The sequence below is a fragment of the Zea mays genome, chromosome 8 (genome assembly GCF_902167145.1).
Source record: "Zea mays cultivar B73 chromosome 8, Zm-B73-REFERENCE-NAM-5.0, whole genome shotgun sequence".
NCBI classification, from domain to species: Eukaryota; Viridiplantae; Streptophyta; class Magnoliopsida; order Poales; family Poaceae; genus Zea; species Zea mays.
The window spans coordinates 137039772-137059270 of record NC_050103.1 but is presented as its reverse complement, the minus strand read 5'-3'; the positions used below and the strand labels follow the sequence as shown (position 1 = coordinate 137059270).

The 19499-nt window shown below is 51.2% G+C and overlaps 2 protein-coding genes across 2 annotated transcripts; one reads left to right on the top strand and one right to left on the bottom strand.

Moving 5' to 3' along the window:
• Positions 1 to 1650: 1650 nt before the first annotated feature.
• On the bottom strand, positions 1651 to 2516 carry LOC100280873 (protein transport protein Sec61 beta subunit). The gene has a single exon (NM_001153793.1). The coding sequence runs from the start codon at positions 2372 to 2374 to the stop codon at positions 2051 to 2053; it is 324 nt and encodes a 107-aa protein (NP_001147265.1). The 5' UTR covers positions 2375 to 2516; the 3' UTR covers positions 1651 to 2050.
• A 1104-nt stretch (positions 2517 to 3620) lies between these two features.
• LOC101202700 (uncharacterized) lies at positions 3621 to 6762 on the top strand. The gene is made up of 3 exons (NM_001294319.2): positions 3621 to 3969; positions 4070 to 4127; positions 6354 to 6762. Exons 1-3 carry the CDS (start codon positions 3695 to 3697, stop codon positions 6402 to 6404), a joined length of 384 nt encoding a protein of 127 aa, NP_001281248.2. The 5' UTR covers positions 3621 to 3694; the 3' UTR covers positions 6405 to 6762.
• The last annotated feature ends 12737 nt before the right edge of the window (positions 6763 to 19499 follow it).

The window sequence follows — 19499 nt, the reverse complement described above, 5'->3', positions numbered from 1 at the left end:
AAGACGTGTCTTCACAAATTTCATAGCTGAAAAGGCTCTCTTTGTGGTCGCAGTTGACACAGGGAGAGTTAAGAGTAATCTCAATAATTTATCTACCATCGGATAAGAAGAATCTTTACCCAGCTTAACTAATCCACTTGGTTAGGCCAAAAATTAAGGGTTTCAGACTACCAAATAATAAACTGGCAGCAAGATAATGGGCTATAGGATACATTATTAATCTGATTTGGTTGAGTCATTAGGGGTGCCAGGCCCACTCCGGCCCTCCTGGTGGCTTCGCCACTGGGGCGGGGCTCATGGTTTGGTTTCTATCAGCAGGAGGAGAGGTGCCTTAACCCAGGACAGCGACTTGTGCGTCTGATCGTTTTCAGTGGAATCACCGAATCAGGTAGATGTTTGTGGAGTAGCCATGGCCCATGGTTGGTTGGTCGTCGCTTTGCCTGCCTCCAAAACCGCGGCGACCGTCCACGGAGGTCGCTACCTAGTGGCCGGGCTTGTATAAGCGGGAATAGGAGCATGATTATTCGTGTCAAGGAAGATAATTGATTAATTAGGGATCATGATTACACGGCGATGATCATGCGTTATGAGTCAAGTGTCTGCTCTGCTCTCGCTAAATTCTATCGGATTTTCAGAGGACTTAGGTCCTCGAACTTAAATGTTGTATCACTTAAATCACCGAACTTTCATTAGTATGCTCTAACGTGGCACAACATTGTCATCATTATGTATGTTTTTAATGAGTGTGGTATACATGTCACAAAGGTACATCTTTATCTTGTATACTTTAGCATCATTGACAATCTTCCCACAAATTTATACTCATCCATGTGTGTAATCTTGGATCTAAATCATTTAAGCACACATGTAGGGGACTCTTATCACTACTAAATCAAGTTTTATGGTGCTTATTCATATTATAATGACAAAGATTGAAAAGTTAGATAAATGACATAAAATCCAAGTACACTAGCGTGAAGTGCTCAACGAAGGGGGCAGATTGAAAAGTCATTGCTTTGCTTTATTTTTTGTGAATGGGTGACAACTTAGGTGGATTAATATGTTTTTATGTTGAGACACACAAGATTTAGTCCACAAGTACACTAGGGCGAGCAACTCTAGCCATATAGATAGGATGTTGGAAGATTGTCACTACTAAATGATACTAAGGTATATAAGATGAAGATATACCTTTATAACATACAAATCGAATGTGGATGTGTCATGCCACATTAGAGCACACTAATGAAACCACATCAGATCACACTAATAAAAGTTCGGGGAATCAAGTGACATTAGGGACCCACCCAAGTGACCCTTAACCTGACGACCAAACATTAGTGGAGGTCCATACCCTTGACCCGACACGCTTAAAACTTTGATAAAAAAACTCATAGCAGCATCCAGTTCAAGCCTAATGCAATAAGGAGCTGTCATATGCTTTGCCCATTCTAACTTCCAGGTATATAAATCAACCAGCATCATATTGTTATAACCTCGCGATGAACATAATAACATCATGTCGAGCATAGCTACTTGTACAAACTTCGAATGCTATAGTTTCAGAACAAGAGCTTGCTGGAGGGGCGAAACAAACACTGACAAATTATAGGAGCACACAACATAATGCAGAATTTTATGGCTAGCAGGTAAGGTGCGAAGCAATAATCAAACTCCCCAGTTCGGTAAAAGTACCCAGAATACCTAGCAAGTGCAGAAAGTAGTTAATGGAGCGACAACAATGGAGCACATCTAAAGCTAGGAAGATGCACTTGTAGCTAGCAAGCAGAATTAGAAGAAACTAGTCATAGTTATTCCAGTAATAATTCTCAAAGCAAGGGAAGAAAATAACAGAAAGGGCGCATTAAGTTGACCAGTACTAGGGTTTCCATCTGCAGATCGAAAGTAAGGACCAACCAAAAGCTAGGCAACACAACAAGCTGCGCGTCTCGCCATACACAAATTCATCACCCAAAAACCAAAACCTTCACCGTCTGATCTGTCTGTCTGATCCGATGTGTGGGAGCAAGAGCGGTCGGATCGGATCGGATCACGCGGAGGCCGCGGCCGTCCGGGAGCGGTAGAGCTTGCCGAAGATGTGGAGGGCGGTGACGAAGCCGATGAAGCAGAGGGACATGACGAGCACCATGGTAGGCGAGAGCCGGAGCCCCGGCGCCTCGTCGGTGTAGAAGCGGAGCATGTTGCTCCCGCCGCCCCCCGAGAATCCGCCACCCCCGCCGGACGCGGTGGCGCGGCGGCGGCGCATCCCGGCGGCCGCCGCGGCCGTGCCGCGCGGCCCCACGGTGGCCGGGCGCGCGCCGGCGCCGGCGCCAGCGCCAACGGAGGACTGCGACTGCGAGGAGGAGCGGGCCATGGCTGGCGGGCGGCGTACGTAGGGATCTGCGGCACGAGGCGGAGGATGAGTGGAGAACTCGCTCGTATGCTCGGGATCGGCGGCGCTTATGCTCCTCCCGCTGCTTCGTCGTCGTCGTCGCCTAGACGGGAGGAGATAAGCTCGGTGGTGGGGTCGGGGGATGGGCAGGTTATTACTGCGTGCCGTGCGACTGCTATTCGTTGGGCTGGCTGTATCCAACCCGTACGTACATACTATCGGCCTACGTACTCGTGATAATTGCTAAAGATCGCAAAACGGAGCCCACGAGACCCACCAGCCCATTTCATTTTATCGTTTGGACCTCGAAACCAAAGGGAGAACGTCGAGATGGCATTTGGCATTTTATCGTTTAAACTATTATGCTCCTTGGGTTAAGTGATTTTTTTTAAAAAGATCTAAGAGCGGATTTGCAAATATATAACAGTTCTATAATAAGAGGAGGGGTTGTTCCAAACCGGCCATCTCTTCCACTCAGTAGTTCTCTAGATTTTCATCCGCTTAGAACTAGTTAGTGTGCTTCACTTCTAAAGAGAAGTAAACAACTCTATCGTATTTGTCACACCTGTAAAAATGAACGGTATTGGAAGGAAGCGAGATCTTGTTGACAGTATACAAAGGCCCTCTTTGACACAACTTCTATAAATTTTTTTCATAGGTTTAAGCAAAAGATAGACCAAACAGGACATTTTTGAAGCAGTTATCAGTTTAGCTGTTTATCAGAATGTACTAAAAGCAGACAATAAATAGAAACTGTTTTTTACAACTTCTATAACCAAAATATGTTCCATGAAATTCGTGCTCAAGGCTTTATAAAAGGCTCGATTAGAGTTGGGGGTTTGTTTGGTTCAGCTTTTTTCTGAGAAGCTTTTCTAAGAATCTGATTGTGAGGAGAATCTGACTGTAAAGAGAATCTAAGTATCATGGTGATTACATGTAAAAGAAGATAAAATATTTCATAGGATTTATGATATCGAAAGTGATGGTTTTTACTATCGCAACGACTCAGCTTATTATATGTTCATGTTGATTTTAGACAATTTTGACCAAAATAATTCTTATATAAGCAGACTGAAAAGAAAAAAAGCTAGACATTTACTAGTCTGCAGCAGCTTCTGGTGTCTAGAAGCTGGAAAAAAAAGCTGCGGACCTGGTCTCTCCCTCGCCCACTTATGTGCCATTAAAGCCCAATACATGAGCTACAATGTGGCCCAGCCTCAGAAGGCCCAATAGGTGGTCACTCTACTACCCGAAGCCGCGGGCTGAACCCTAACTGACCCAGAGCGATCGGAGCTGACGACGATGGCCGGGAAGGCGGCGGCCGCGACGGCGGCGAGGTGGGCGGAGGGGTACCCGTGGAAGGAGAAGCTGGCAAAGTACAAGGGTGAGCTCGGGAAGGGGGTGTGGGGATACTGGGAGCTCGGCGCGTGGAAGCCGCTCGGCATCAGCGCTCGCAAGCGCGCCCGCCTCCGCAAGGAGGTGCTCCTCGCCGGCGAGGACTGGAGCTACGATCCTCCCCGCGGGGAGATGCGTACCAAGCGCAAGGGCCACAAGTGCGACCGCATCTCCGCCGAGAAGTAAGCGCGCGCATCTCTTGCGCCCCTCCACTCCATTTGTGTGCTTAGTTTGCTCACTGGGTCAACTGATTGACGCCTCGTTTTCATTTCCGTCTCTCAGGCGAGCAAATACTGTTGAGCTGATGAAGAAGATGCCCCAGATGCTGCTCGACTACAAGGTTTGCGTCTGCGTCATCTTAGTTTGTCTTATGTTACCCGTTGTAGGACGTTTACATTGCAATCCAGTGTGCTTCGTTTCCGTTTCTCAGGTCAGCAAATACATCTTGGGCTGCTGTTAGAGATTCTTGTGTGGAAGTGAAACCATGCCAATTTGAAGCCGTGATGGCTTAGATGTATTGTTGTAGCTGGTATTTTGGATTGCTCAGGATCTAGCAAACTTCATGATAATTAACATGAGTTTTTTTGGTTGAAGACTAGTTATCCTTACATAATAGCCTCCCACATTAAGTTTTTATTGTGCTGACACTATTTAGGCTCTGTTTGAATGCACTAGAGCTAATGGTTAGCTGCTAAAATTACTTGGAGACACCTAAACAGCCCAGCTAATAGTTCAACTATTAGTTCGAGTCATCCAAACACCCCAACTAATAGTTCAGCTAACTATTAGTTGCACCCTCAACTACCCATTAGTTATATCCAGTTTAATCCAGCTAATAGTTAGCCGGCTATTTATTAGCCAGCTAATTTCACTAGCATTTTTTCAGACAGCTAACTATTAGCTCTAGTGCATTCAAATAGGACCTTAGTCTATAGTGCAGTAATCTCTCAGTGATTTTTCTCAAACTTCAACCTTCACAGTACCGAAATCTAAATTTCATTTCGGTTCCTTTTATCATGGTAGATAACAGAAAAGGAGTAAACACTCACAGTCATTCTGTTCTATTCTGACTCTAATTGAGAACCTGTTAAGGTCCTTTTCGGCTTATATCGGGGTAATGAGGCCTATCGGGCCTATTCTTGTATAAGCAACATCATAATCTACATAAGAATATTATTCCTTTGTAATGTTCTAGTTCAGTGGCTTGTATATATTGAGATCATGCTGAGCCTAGTTGGCTTATCTTTTGTATAATGTCGAAACTAATGGTTTGCTTATCTGCTTGATCGATGCTAAACATAGTCATATTTTGAATCTTGATCACTGATCTAGACAAGCCACAGGCCTTGGGCACAGTTGTTTTAGCTTTGTTGCAGCAAGCCAGAAGGCTATCTTGGTATTTCCCCTGGAAAATTCCTTCAACTGCTATATTTTGGCTGGAATGCTAGCTTATGCTGGATTGCAGGTAGAGGTGTATTTGGGCAACAATTAGATTTGGGATTATCATCACGGCATTAGCATTAGCATAATTTAGTTATCATGTATTGTACACCAAATATATTTGGGATCTAGATTGGACCAAATATATTTTGGGACCTAGATTTAAGTCTAATCTTTATTATAAAGAGGCTTGTGTTGGTGGGCTGGTTCAGTGATATCATAATTTAACAACAGATAAGCATTTGCAAGGATCATATGTATAATCTTATTCTGCATCGAGCTACTTGTTTCAATCGGATCAACAGCTAACATATCATTATGAAATCAGTGAAACCAAAGTCTTACTGCTGCACCTGTAATTGTGCCCTAGCAGTCCTTATAATCCTAACACCTACAATCAACTTTCTAGTTCAAAGCATTCAAATGAATGTTCTTTGTGAGTCAAACACAAGGCTGAGATGAAACACTGTAGTATTTTCTAAAAAAAATTAAGATACTAATTGTAACATACCATCTGCCGATGGCGCACTAGGTATATGTATATGTTTAAACTCAATCCAAGATTTCCATAAAGCCTACAATACAGCTTATAAAATAAACATAAAATACCTAAGGGCTAGTTTGGTGGATATGAAAATGGAGGGGATCCATGGGGGAGGGATCCCCTTGTTATTCAAAATTGAATAGCAAGAGGATCCCTCCACCATAGATTCCCTCCATTTCCATGTCCACCAAACGAGCCCTAAAGCAGTAGAGCACACCCATAGATTCTGCTGGTGCGCTAATATAAGGGTCTGCAGTTCTGCTGCACTGATGGCAAGATTTCCTGATGGTTGCTCGCCATTATCTACTTTGCTAGTCTAGTAATAGTAATGACATAATTTTGGGAAAATATTTTCTAAAACTGTGGCCATTGAAAAAATATTTTCCAACGGACAATCAAATATCTGTTGTCAGCGATCCAGCTTTTTATCCTGCATTGACCTTGGTGCACAAAGATGCCATGTTTGTGTTTTCAGATCAAATGTAACGATAGCTGTAATAGTGATTGAACGAAGGCATCCCTTGAAAAAAGATCTAACTGGCTCATCTCTCTGTTCGTGCTTTGAAACTTTTTTTCCACCAGAAACGTAGGTGGGAGAAGAAGATGAAAGCGGAGGAGAGCGGCAAGAATTGATACCACGCGGCTCGTCCAGGGTGCTTCTCTTCCTAAATAAGGTCCAAACTTTATCCAGGAGGTTTGCAGGACGGCTAGATTCTGACGCGTCATTTCCTTGTGGATTCCTTCTCTCCTGTGATGCGACTTTGGACGCACTATCCTGATTGTGATGCTTTCCAACACTTGTGCCACTGGATCGTGATTTCAGTGAGCCCCAACTTCTGCAGCACTAGTATTTTGTTGAGACAAATCAGCTATAAGCATGCCATCTGCCCAATAAACTTGTTCATCATGTAAGATCAATGCTGTTAGTTTTTGTCCGAGTTTGTGCTTGCGTTTGATTACACTTACCTGCAGAAGAATGATTGTCTGAAAAGTTTGTCCTTGTGTAATAAGTGTTGAATGTTGGAAATCCTAACCCTCTCAAGGATTGGGAGATTAATATATAGAATTAGTTGGATGGGCTAGGCCCATTACAATAGGGGCGAGATAGTAAATACACAGTGGAGGACTGTAACCCTAACTGGTACTCTAACATCTCCCGCAGACCGCAGTCACAATTCTATCATGTACATGTGTTGAGACTGAACTGAAAGTCTAGGAATACACTGGACGACAGTCCCTTGGTGAAATGTCGGCAAACTGTAGCGTTGTGGGGACGCTGAGGACCCGAACGTCATCTGTTGCACACGCTCTCGGGCGAAGTGCAGGTTGATCTCCACATGCTTCATGCGCGGATGCTGCACGGGATTTGTGGAGAGGTAGACGGCATTGACGTTGTCGTAGTAGACTAGGGTGGCGCGCTGGAGGGGGCTGTAGAGCTCGTTGAGGAGCTGGCGCATCGAGGATGCTTCTACCACGCCATTGGATCCAGCGCGGTACTTGACCTCTGCGCTGGGGTGATAGACGACGGGCTGCCGCTTGGCGGCCCAAGAAACGAGGTTGGCGCTCAGGAACACGACATAGCCGGAGGTGGATCGGCACGTGTCAGGGCAGCCGGCCCAGTCAACATCAGTGTAGACCACAAGTTCTGACGTCGAGGATGGTCGGAGGAGGAGGTCGTAGTCGAGGGAGCCCCGGAGGTAGAGGAGAATCTACTTGAGAGCAGTGAGGTGGGGCTCCCGTGGTGTGTGCATATGAAGGTACACCTGTTGAACGACGTAGGCGATGTCGGACCGGGAGAAGGCGAGATACTGGAGCGCGCCTGTTAGGCTCCAGTAAGACACCGTGTCGGTGATCGGGAGCCCGTCATCCTCAGAGAGCTTCGTCTTAGTGTCAACAGGCGTGGAGCATGGCTTACAGTCAGACATGCCAGCCCACTTCAAAATTTTGATGGCGTACTGACGCTGATGCAGGAAGAGACCCTGGGGCTGGCGCTCGGCAGTGATGCCGAGGAAGTGATGAAGAGGCCCTAGGTCCTTCATCGTAAACTTCCGCTGGAGGGTGGTGATCGTGCGCTGTAGGAGATCGACGGTGAATGCCGTGAGCACAATGTCGTCGACGTAGAGGAGGAGGCAGACGATGTCCTTGCCCCGCTGGTAGATGAAGAATGATGTGTCCGACTTGGCCTCGACGAAGCCGATGGAGGCCAAGTAGGTGGCGAAGCGGATGTACTAGGCCCACGACGCCTGCTTGAGGCCGTATAGTGAGCGGTTCAGCCGACAAACCAGGTCCAGGTTAGCGGCGTCGACGAAGCCGGTGGGCTATCTGCAGTAGATAGTCTCCGTCAGAGTGCCATAGAGGAAGGCGTTTTTGACGTCGAGCTGGTGGATCGCCCAGTTCAAGAGAGGGCGAGGGAGAGGACGGTGGCGAACTTGACGACGGGGCTGAAGGTCTCATCATTGTCCATCCGGGGCACTGGCTGAAGCCTCGAAGGACCCAACATGCCTTGTAACAGTCGAGGGAGCCATTGTTGGAACTTGCTCTCCTGAGCAAGTTGATCCAACGGGGGAATGAAAGCAACGTGAACAAGGTTTTAACTCGAGATGACAATAGCTCTGTTAATCCAGCCTCTCAAGGGCACTGTACGGGGGTATTTATAGGTGCCTGAGTGCCCAACGTCTCAATGTAAGGACGCATGTACCCTCAGGCACCTGGTCTATCCCCGGAATATTCCTATAAAGGAGGGTTACAGACTGTCATTACAGAAAAACTATTACAAATCGGGCCTGTAACACACTTCTCCGTGCGAGGCCTGTTACGATGGGCCGAATCCCACGTGGACCTCCAGGTCGAGTGAGGACGTGGGACGGGGCGATGTTGTCATAGACCTTCGTCTTGTAGTGTAGAAGACGAAGGGTGGACCTCGCCGGTCGTTCTGCTTCCTGTTGGCGCAGCGAGATAGACGAAGGCTGGAGCGAAGGGTAGCGTCTTCGCCTTCGCCCCAACATTTGCCCTCCGAGGGACCAGTTCGACTAAGTCATCTGGTGCCGAAGATGTCGCTCGCTGCCCTCGCTCGAAATGGTTCCGCGGGGGTTTTTGATGTGACCGTTGACGGACGTGGTACTGTTGGACTGCGGGTTTCCCGAAGCGTCGCGTCCTGTGTATAAAAGGGGGGCGGGGCGGCGCAGGTTAGGTTCTCTTTCTGCGCGCCGCAAAACCCTAGCCTCCTTTTGAAACCGTTCGTCCGTTCGCTTGCCCTCCTTGCTCCTGCTCGTCGGAGATCTGGCCCGCGTCAAGTAGACCGCCCGCCGCCGCCGACGTTACGTAGCCATGCCGTCCTCTTCCTCGTTTGCTGCAAATACACCGCCGGCCGGCGCATCGTCCGAGGACACTTTGAGCAACATGGCGGTGGAGGAGCTACATCCTGGTGATACAGTGGAGTTTGGTGTGTCGCGGATTTCCTCGGTCCGCGTTCAGGATATGCAGTAGCTTGGATACTTTGGCAGCGGAGTGGGGCGTGTCCCGGGGGCGGAGGAGGTCCCCGAGCCAGAAGGCGAGTTGGTCGTGTTTGAGGCGTTTTTCACCGCTGGCCTTCGTCTGCCTGCACATCGATTCGTGGCGGAGGTCCTGCGGAGATTCGAGGTCCAGGTCCACTAGCTGACGCCGAATGCCGTGGTGGCCCTGGCGAAGTATGTTTGGGCACCGACTTCGTATGGTGGACAGCCCTCTATGGAGGTCTTCGCAAAACATTACTGTCTGCATTGGCAAAAGAGGAAAATTGGACATGAGATTGCACAGTTTGGATCGTGCACGTTTACGCCGAGGACCGGCAAGACTTCGATGGAGGTCGTGGAGTTGGTTCCTTGCGCCCGCAATAAGTGGGGCAACTGGTGGGATTTCTGGTTTTACGTTTCCGAAGGCGCAGTTGAAGACCACCCAGGACTCCCGTGGCCGTCATGTGCTCCCATTATTATGTGGCGTACCCGCAGTTTGAGGTGGCGGAGGATGATGAAGACGAAGGAGCCCTTCGGTGCGCTGCCCGCATGAGTAGCGAGCGCGATTTAGTGGAGGAATTTATCGGGTATGGGGTATGGCCCTTGGCACATGGCTGAGCGCTGGGCGAAGTATGCCCTCGCGAGATGCCTTCCCGGGGCGGGCAGCGGGTGCGAAGTCCCGCCTTCGCATTGGATTTGCATGGTCGGGATCTCGCCGCATTCGTGCGCGAAGCGGAAGACGGTGCAGCGAGGATCGTGGGGCGCTATGTGCCGAAGACAGAGGGTCTGCAGAGCTGGGATATCCGTGGGGCCAACGATAGATTGAATCGGGTCTTCGAATTGAACTGCTTGCCATACGATGGTTATCCCGGGGAAGACGCCGCCGACCGCCGTGGGAAAAAACCGATGGGAGTGACCGAGGAAGAGCCTTCGCAGGTGGCTGCCCCGGCCACTAAGAAGAGAAAATTAGGTACTACAGTGAGGGGACTGGGGGTCTCCGATAGTTTTTCTATGGAGTTGATGGGGACGTGCGCAGCCCTCGGGGGAAAGATGTCTTTGCCCGAGCTCCGGGAGTCTTCGGCGCAGATGCTGGAGGTTACCGGGGGTCGATGGCCCAAGAATGTTCCGATCCCCCACGCGGCTGGCGAAGACTTCTTTACGTCTCGCATGGCTCGTGACTTAGAAGTGTTTCCTTACGGACATAATATTGCTGCTGTTGTGTCGGCAGTGATGAACAAGGACCGTCAAGACGCTGCGCAGAAGCGCCGGGCGGTCGTCAGGCTCGCAGATCCTATGTGTGAGACGAAGAGGGCGCAGGGGAGCGCGAAGACTGCTGCTGCCTCCGGCAGTAGCAAGCCGGTGCCGGCTGCGAAACCGGTTGTCCCCGGACCCAGCAAGGCGTCGGCGAGCGCGAAGACTGCCGCCTCTGGCGGAACCAAGCCTCCCCCGGGCGAACCCGTGAAAGGACGGGAGTTGCCTTCGCCGGGGAGGCGTGTTGCCGACTTCGACACGAACATCAGTGTCGAGGATTATTTTGTTGGTAAGTTTTTGTTTGCTAGTTCTTTGACCGATGATATGTTGTAGGGTCGGGTGAGGGGCAATTGGTTGTTGTCCCGCCTTCGGCGGCAACCACGTTGCCAACAGCGGTGGTTGGGGCGAAGGGTGCCGCGCAAGACCCGTGGGCCGCCTTCTGCGTGAGCGACGAGATTCTGTCAGCTGCCGCCGCCAAGGACGTGGCGGGCTCCATGTCCCATCGGCTGAGGGAGGCGTCGCAGCAGCTGTCGCAGCAGCTGACGCAGCAACTGAAGCAAGTAAGTTGTGCTGGACTTCGATGTTTGTTGTTTTTATGAGGGTTTGGGTCTCATGTGCTTTTGTCAGGCGGCCGACTTCGCCGACCGCGTGGCGTCGGGTGTCCTGACTGCGGACGTGGCTGCCAAAGTCGAGAGTCTTCGGGCGCAGCATGCGGATGCTGTCCGGGAGAAGTCGGCTGCGGAAAGCAAAAACCACAGGCTAGCGGAGAAAGTGGCCGCCATGGAGGCCGAGAAGGCGGACCTCCGGCGCCAGCTGGCGGAGGAGAGGAGGGAGGCGAACCAGGCCATCGCTAAAGCGCAGGCTGCACGAGCGGAGGCCAAAGTGGCGCGGGCGGAGAGCAGTCTCGCCAGCCAACGCACCGAGGAGGTGGAGGCAAGGTTCAACGCATTGCGCAGCTGCGTGGACAAGGCCGAGGCCTCGACGCGCTCGGAAGTCGAGCGAACGCATGCACAGTTAGTGGACGCGTACCGCGAGCTGGGTGTGCGGACTGCTGACTTCGCAGTACCCGACCGGGAAGCAAGCCTTCGCTTCCTCGAATGGTTGCAGGAGGAGCTGCTGGTGCTCCCGACCATTGTGGAGGGTTTCATGTCCTTCGCCTCCCTCGTCACCTGCGAGGGGACCATGAATGCATTGTCCCGCGAGGGGTGCAGGCACTACGAGGTCTTCGACCAATCAGACGAGAACTTTGAACGTGAAATCTTCAAGGCCGAAGACCCTGTGGTGAAGCAGTCAGCGGGGGCTCTCTTCGATAGGATGTGGGGTCCGCACGGTCTGGAGGCAGTCAGGGAGCGATCCGACCGGGCGATAGAGCAGGTAAAGGTTATTATTATTATTATTATTATTATTATTATTATTATTATTATTATTATTATTATTATTATTATTATTTTGGTTATGTGTGTGGGTATGGGTGGTTTTGCTGAGTGAATGTGCTGTTGCTGCAGATGGCGCGTGCCGAGGACGTCGAGGACCTTGGAGGTCTGGCCGGCGCGTCGCCCGCGGCTGTGGAGGTCGATCCGGTGCCGCCCTCGGATGCCGGTGAAGGCTCCTCGGCTGTATCCGTGCCTATCGTGGCCGATGAAGACCCTTTGTCAGCCCCTGCGCCGACGAGCGAAGATGCCTTGAGGGTGGCGGCAGAGCTGGCAGCCGAAGACCCTACGGCCGCGGCCGGGCCTTCGCAGACAGTGGCGGACCCAGCTGCTATGTTTAGGGTGTGCCAAGAAAAAAATAAAAAAACAAACAAAAAATAAGGATCAACAAGACTCGAACCTTGATCACCAAGTTTAAAATATAACACTTACACCACTATGCTAACTACACTTATGTGATCTTAGGGTGTGCCGTGGACCATATGGACCACCTGCTGGGTCCGCCCCTGTTCGCAGATGGCTGAATAGGTGTTGTGGAGTTTGTAAATTTTGTCTGTGTGTTACTGAACCTCGGTCGCTGCGCAAGTTCAGGGGTTTGGGCCTGTGCACGCAACCGCTACTGACAATGCTAATTTTGTGGCGGCTTTGACCGTGGTTGCTGAAGACGATTCTAATGATTTTGTGTCTAAGTGTTTTGAGTCTGATGATTCTGGGAGTTCGATTGTGTGGACAGAGGAGTCTTCGGAGGAGGACTTGGATTATTTTGCAGCGTTGGATGTGGCTGCGGCGGAGACTTCTCCACGTGTGATGGTTGCTGAGGATCTTCTGGGTGCGAGTGCTGGGCGTAGGCGGCGAAGGGCGGTGGCAAAACGGAGAGTGAGTGAGTTGTCGCGAAGTGATAGGCGTCATCGTGGTGAGATGGAGGGTGGTCGTCTTCGTGTGGACGGGACTGGCAAACGGGAATTGTTGTCCTCGCCGGATGGGGCAAGTGTGGGTGAGGGGGAGCTGCGAAGTCTGTTTGCGGGTGAGGAATTGAGGATAATGTTGTTCAACTATAGGGAGATGGGTATCATTCCGAAGGTTGAGCCAATGTAATGTGTGATGCCCTCGCTGTATGTATGTAACCTTAATTTTGTGTGATGAAGCTGTGCGCTTTCGTTGATCAGGCCGCTCCCGTAGGCTTCTGTACGGAGTTCTGTAGAAAAGACTTCGATTTTTCGTACCTGTTATTCCGGCTGCACCTGTAGGCGACTTTTGCGCGGAGTCTTTTGGAAAAGATGCGATGTTGCATACTTATTGTGCTAGTCCGGCTGCACCCTTAGGCGACTTTTGCACGGAGAGTGGTTTTGTGCACTTATTGTGCTAGTCCAGCTGCACTCTTAGGCGACTTATTTTGCACGGAGAGTCTTTTAGAAAAGACTTCGATTTTGCGCACTTATTGTGCTAGTCCGGCTGCACCCTTAGGCGACTTTTGCACGGAGAGTCTTTTGGAAAAGACTTCGATTTTGCGCACTTATTGTGCTAATCCGGCTGCACCCTTAGGCGACTTTTGCGCGGAGTGTCGCACGCGAGGGTGGCCAGTGCTGCCCCTCGCGGTGACTTCGATGTGGTCGAATGCCGAAGACCGTCGATGCGGTCTTTTTCGACATTGTATTAATTTTTTTGCGGGGGATTTTTGCGTGTATATTACATGGCTCCGCCTCATTAAAAACCTCACCCCCGGGAGGAAAAGAGTGCGGGCCGGAATAATACTGTTTGGTGGATTACAAGGGCGTGTTAACCCTGAGGATTCAAACAAAAAATTTACGGAGATTGTCAATATTCCAGGAATGCTCTAAGTCTTCGTCGGATGGCGTTGTTAGCCTATACGCGCTGGGGGACGCCTTCGTCTTGACGATGAAGGGACCCTCCCACTTCGGCTCCAGCTTGCCCCGTGACTCTGTCCGAGCTGTCCGGACGAGTACGAGGTCCCCTTCGTTGAATTCTCTCGGGACGACTGTGTGGTCGCGCCATGCTTTTGTTTGAATTGGTATTTGTTGAGGGCCTGCAGGGCGAAGACACGGTCTTCGTCGATGAGATCCTTGGAAGTTGGTTCGTCTACGTCGGGGACGGCTGAAGTGCTTGTCCGTGGTGACCCATGTTTGATTTCCTGCGGGGTCATGGCCTTCGATCCATATAGCAGGCGGAAAGGTGTGAACCCAGTCGCCCGACACTCGATCGTGTTCAGCGCCCATACTGCTTCAGGTAGCAAGTGGGCCCATTTGCCCTTCTTGTCGTCGAGAAGCATTTTCTTGATGGCCGTGAAAATTTTACCGTTGGCGCGCTCCACGACGCCGTTGGATTGTGGGTGATATACTGAGGCGAAGGCAAGCTTGGTGCCAATTGAGAAGCAGAAGTCTTTGAAGTCCTGGCTATCAAATTGTTTGCCATTGTCAACTGTGAGCTCGGACGGGACTCCGAATCGGCAAACAATGTTTTGCCAGAAGAATTTCTGGGCAGTCTTCGATGTTATCGTGGATATTGCCCTTGCCTCGATCCACTTGGTAAAATACTCGACGACGACGAAGGTGAACTTGAGGTTCCCTTGGGCCATGGGTAGTGGCCCGACAATGTCCAGGCCCCAGCGCTGAAGGGGCCATGTGTGGGCGATCAGCTTTGTGAATTGCGAAGGGTTGCTCGAGCGGGGGGAAATTTTTTGGCAGTCTTCACATGATCTCGCGACTCGATTCGCGGCGCAGATCATGGCGGGCCAGTAGAAGCCTTGACAGATCACCTTGGCAGCGAGGGCCCTGGGCCCCGCGTGAGAGCCACAAGTCTCGCTGTGGACTTCGCGCAGGATTTGGACGCCTTAGGTCTCGGTGACACATTTAAGCATGGGTTGGCTGACCCCCTTCTTGTAAAGCTGGCCTTCAATGAGTACGAAGTCTCGGCTTCGGTGCTTGAGGCGCTTGGCCTCGTTGATGTCACTTGGATGGTAATATCCCTGCAGGAACAGGGTGATTGGCGCGCGCCAGTCTTCGGTCATGATGAGGTTAACTATGTGGTGGCCTAAGGTGTCATTGGTTATTTGTAGGCCCTTTGGGCTGCGAACGGCTGGCGTACCGATGACATGATAGAACACGTCGGAGGGCAAGGCCTCGCTTCTGGCTGCTGCTTTGGCCAACGCATCGGCCTCCTCGTTTTTGGCGCGGTCTACATGTTGCAAGGTGAAGCCCTTAAATTGTCTGTCAAGACTGCGAACAGCCGTGAGATATTGCATGAGTGCGGGGTCCTTTGCTGCATAATCTTTTTCGACCTGGCCGGCAACTACTTTGGAGTCTGTTTTGATTATGCATGTAGTGACACCAAGCGCCCGTAGCTTGCGAAGGCCGAGGATGACAACTTCGTACTCTGCTACATTGTTGGTGCATCTGTCGGACTCCAAAGCAAAGCTGAGGCGTGCCGCGTATCTGTGTTTGACCCCTGCGGGAGACGTGATGACTGCAGCTGCGCCTGCCCCCGCATGGCACCATGCGCCGTCGCAATGGATGGTTCACACCTTCTCTGCAGGGCCGTCCGGCTGCGTTATTGGCCCTGTCCAGTCAACGATGAAGTCTGCCAGGACTTGTGACTTGATGGCTGTCCTGGGCTCGAAGGTAATGTGATAGCCAGAGAGCTCGGCTGCCCATTTGGCGATCCGGACAGACGCCTCTGGATTTCTGAATAATTCGTCGAGTCCCCTGTCTGAGGTGACCTGTACCTTCAATGCTTCGAAATAGTGGCGCAACTTGCGTGATGCCATAACGACTGCATAGGCAATTTTTTCCAACTCCGTCATGTTGCATTTGGAAGTCGTGAGGACTTCGGAGACATAATAAACAGGACACTGCCGAGTTGTGCCCTCTCTGGTCTGCTCTTGGACCAACGCTGTGCTGACTGCGTGGGGCGAAGCTGCGACGTAGAGCAACAGGGGTAGCGAGGGGTTGGGGCTGGTAAGGATTGCCAACTCTGACAGGTGCTGCTTTAGTGATGCGAAGGCCGTCGCTTGCTCTGGTCCCCATGCGAAGTCTTTTGCGTCGCGTAGCGTTTTGAGGAAAGGTAGGCTTCGCTCTGCGGACTTGGAAATGAATCTATTGAGGGCGGCCAATCTTCCTGTCAGACGTTGGACGTCTCTGGCTGACTGCGGAGGCGTCATGTTGATGATAGCCTGGATTTTTGTCGGGTTGGCTTCGATCCCGCGGTGCGACACCAGGTAGCCCAGTATCTTCCCCTGGCGAACGCCGAAGACACACTTTTTGGGGTTTAAGCGAAGTCGTGCGTCCCGCATGTTCGCAAATGTTTCCGCGAGGTCGGCCAGATGGTCCTCTTTGTTTTTGCTGGCGACGACAATGTCGTCCACATACGTGAATATGTTCCGGCCGACTTGGCTCTCAAGCACTCTCTTGGTGAGGCGAGAGAAGGTGGACCCAGCGTTCTTTAGTCCCTCCGGCATTCTGACGAAGCAATACGTGCCGAAGGGTGTGATGAAGCTGGTACTGGTCTTGTCTTTCTCCTTCATATATATTTGGTGATAGCCCGAGAAGCAGTCAAGGAGTGACATGACTTCGCATCCGGCCGCACTATCGAGAATCTTGTCGATCCGAGGCAGCGGGAAATTATCCTTGGGGCAGGCCTTGTTGAGACTGGTGAAATCAATGCACATCCGCCACTTGCCACTCTTCTTTTGCACCATGACTACGTTGGCGAGCCACGTAGGGTAGGCAACTGGTTCAATGAAATTGGCCTCAAGCAGGCGGTGTACCTCGGCTTTGGCGGCTTCGGTTTTTTCATCAGACATTTTGCGCAGTCTCTGGTTCTTCGGCCGCACCGAAGGGTTGATGCCCAGGCTATGTTCGATGATAGTGCGACTGACGCCGACCAGGTCGAGGGCGGACCAGGCGAAGACGTCCTTATTTTTGGAGAGACAGGAGATGAGTCTCTCTTCGTCATGCGAAGTAAGGTCTTCGCTTATGACGACCGTCTGCTTGGGCATAGCCTGGTCAAGGGGAACTGTCTTCGTTCCATCGTTACTCAGTAGCTATGCCTTTGCATGCTCGTTGGCGGTTTGGCGGGCAGCCTCGGGGACTTCGCGCTGCGTCGTAAGGCAGTGTACGTTTCGTTGCCCTGGAACGAAGTCTCTTTCAATGTTGCACGCAGTCTGCTGGTTGCCATAGACTGTGATCACGCCTTGCGGACCCAGGATTTTCATGCACAAGTAGAGTCCGTGAATGGCTGCTTCAAACTTGTTGATGGATCCCCGACCCATTATGGCGTTGTACGGGTATACCATGTCGACGATGTCGAAGGTGACCTACTCACTTCGCGCATTGGGTGCTACACCGAAGGACAGGGGGAGCTCTATCTTGCCCACAGGAAAGGTGCCCTTGCCGCCGAAGCCATATAAAGGGTTGTCCGAAGGCTTGAGTAGATTGTGGCTGATGCCCATGCGGTCGAAGGCGTGAAGGAAAATGATGTCCGCCTGGCTGCCGTTGTCAACCAAGATTTTGTGCAGGTCCCAGCCTGCCACGCTGCAGTTGATTACCATGGCGTCCATATGAGGTGCGCTGCGCAGATCGACATCTCTGGCGTCGAAGGTCAGCGGCATGTGGGACCACTTCGTTTGCACGACTGGGCCGGTGACGGCGACGTGGTTGATGCTTCGGTAGTGGTCCCTCTTCTGTCGCTTCGTGTCGAAGTCGACGCTGGACCCCCCAGTGATCATGTGAATGACTCCGCGATACGGTTGATCAGTGAAGTCTTCTTGCTTTGGTGCTTGGGGGTGATTTGGGTGGTGGACGTTTGGCTGATGCAGGTGTGGAGGTTGGAGCGGAGGAGGTACGATTTGTACCTCCTAGTGGTGTTGGTATGCGTGGTTAGGTGGTGCTGAGCGGGGCCGTGGTTGTATGGTTGTGGGAGGTGGTGTTGATATGTGTGGGCGACAACTCTTGGGTTGTCGGCGGGTTATGCCCGGGACATCCTGTCCCTGGTGGCCTTCGTTTCCGGGCAGTCCCTCGTCGGGTGCGCGCAGTCTTCGCCGTGAAATAGGCAGTAAAACCTGCGCGGCTGCTGTGCCCATCCTCGACCCCGACCACGCGTGCCATTGCCGCGGCCCTGGGGGGGATAATCTTGACGGCGAGGAGTCTCACCAGCGGGGTGCTGGTTGGCAATGTTGTGCACTTGATGTTGACTGCGGCTGTCCCGACCGGAGTCTGACTGCGAAGGTCTTGTCCATGTTTGGCTGGACTGCGGAGGGTCCTTGGGTTTCCTCTGCGACTCGACCTTGCGTTGGTGGAGTTCCTCGGATCTGGCATATTTTTCAAATAGTTGATAGAGCTCCTGGAGGTTCTTTGGTGGGTCCCTGATGCAGTGGCTGTAGAGGACGCCAGCCCGAAGGCCACTGATGGCGTAGTGAATTGCAATTTGGTCGTCGACCGAAGGCAGTTGTGACTTGAGGGTCAGGAACTTGCGGTAGTACTCCCGCAGAGTTTCTTTCTCCAGTTGCTTGCAGAGTGACAGTTCGGCCAAGGCGTCGGTGTCTGGGCGGTACCCTTGGAAGTTGAAAGTTGCCTAGAGGGGGGGTGAATAGGCAAGTTAAAACTTTTTCAACAAAAACTAGAAGCAAACTGGGTAAAACTGAATTGATCTCGAAATTCACCCAGTTAACTTTGGAAATGAGATGCTCTAAATGATCCACAGGGTTCAAAGTAGTAGATCTGAGAAGGGCACTTCTCAAAATCCACACACCAAAAAGATATAAACAAATCTTCCACGCAATGGTGAGAGAACGAAAAACACGAATAAGCACAATGAACAAGAACACAAGAGACACAAGATTTATCCCGAGGTTCGGTCACACCACCAAGGTGCCCTACTTCCTCGTTGAGGCGCCCACAAAGAGCCGGGTCTCTTTCAACCCTAATCCTCCCTTTGCCGACCACAAAGGTCAAGCCCACACAATAATCTTTGCTCAAACGAGCGGGTAATACAAACTTTCTTGTGGTCTTCCACAAGATTTGGAGACTCACAAGAGACACCTAGTCGTCTAGGAGCTAGAAGCTCCAAGAGTAATGAATCCATAAAGAACTCGATGTAGTACCAAAGCTCGAATCAAGAAGAGCAAGAGAGATTTGGAGATGATGCACAAAAACCGCAGCTCTCAAACTCACTCAAAGATTTCTCTCCAAAGATTTGAAATGGGAGAGGCAAGAGGTGTGTGAGAGAGAGTGGGAGGTGTTTCTCAGGTTGGGAATGAAGTTTTGTGCGTGCTCCGCTGTGGGGAAGAGTGTGGGAGGTGTATATAAAGGTGCTCCCAAAAGCTGGTGGCCGTTGGGGAAAGTTGACAAAAACCGGTTGAACCGGTTTGTAAACCGGTTGAACCGGTTTCCACCAGGAAGAACTCGGTTCACTGATCTACTCAGCCGGAGAGTCGACCGGACTCAAAACCGGTTGAGCCGGGCTCAAATCCGGTTGAACCGGTTTTCCCAAAATCTGCACATGACTTTTTCTGATAGGACTGACTGGCAGACTGGCAGTGACAG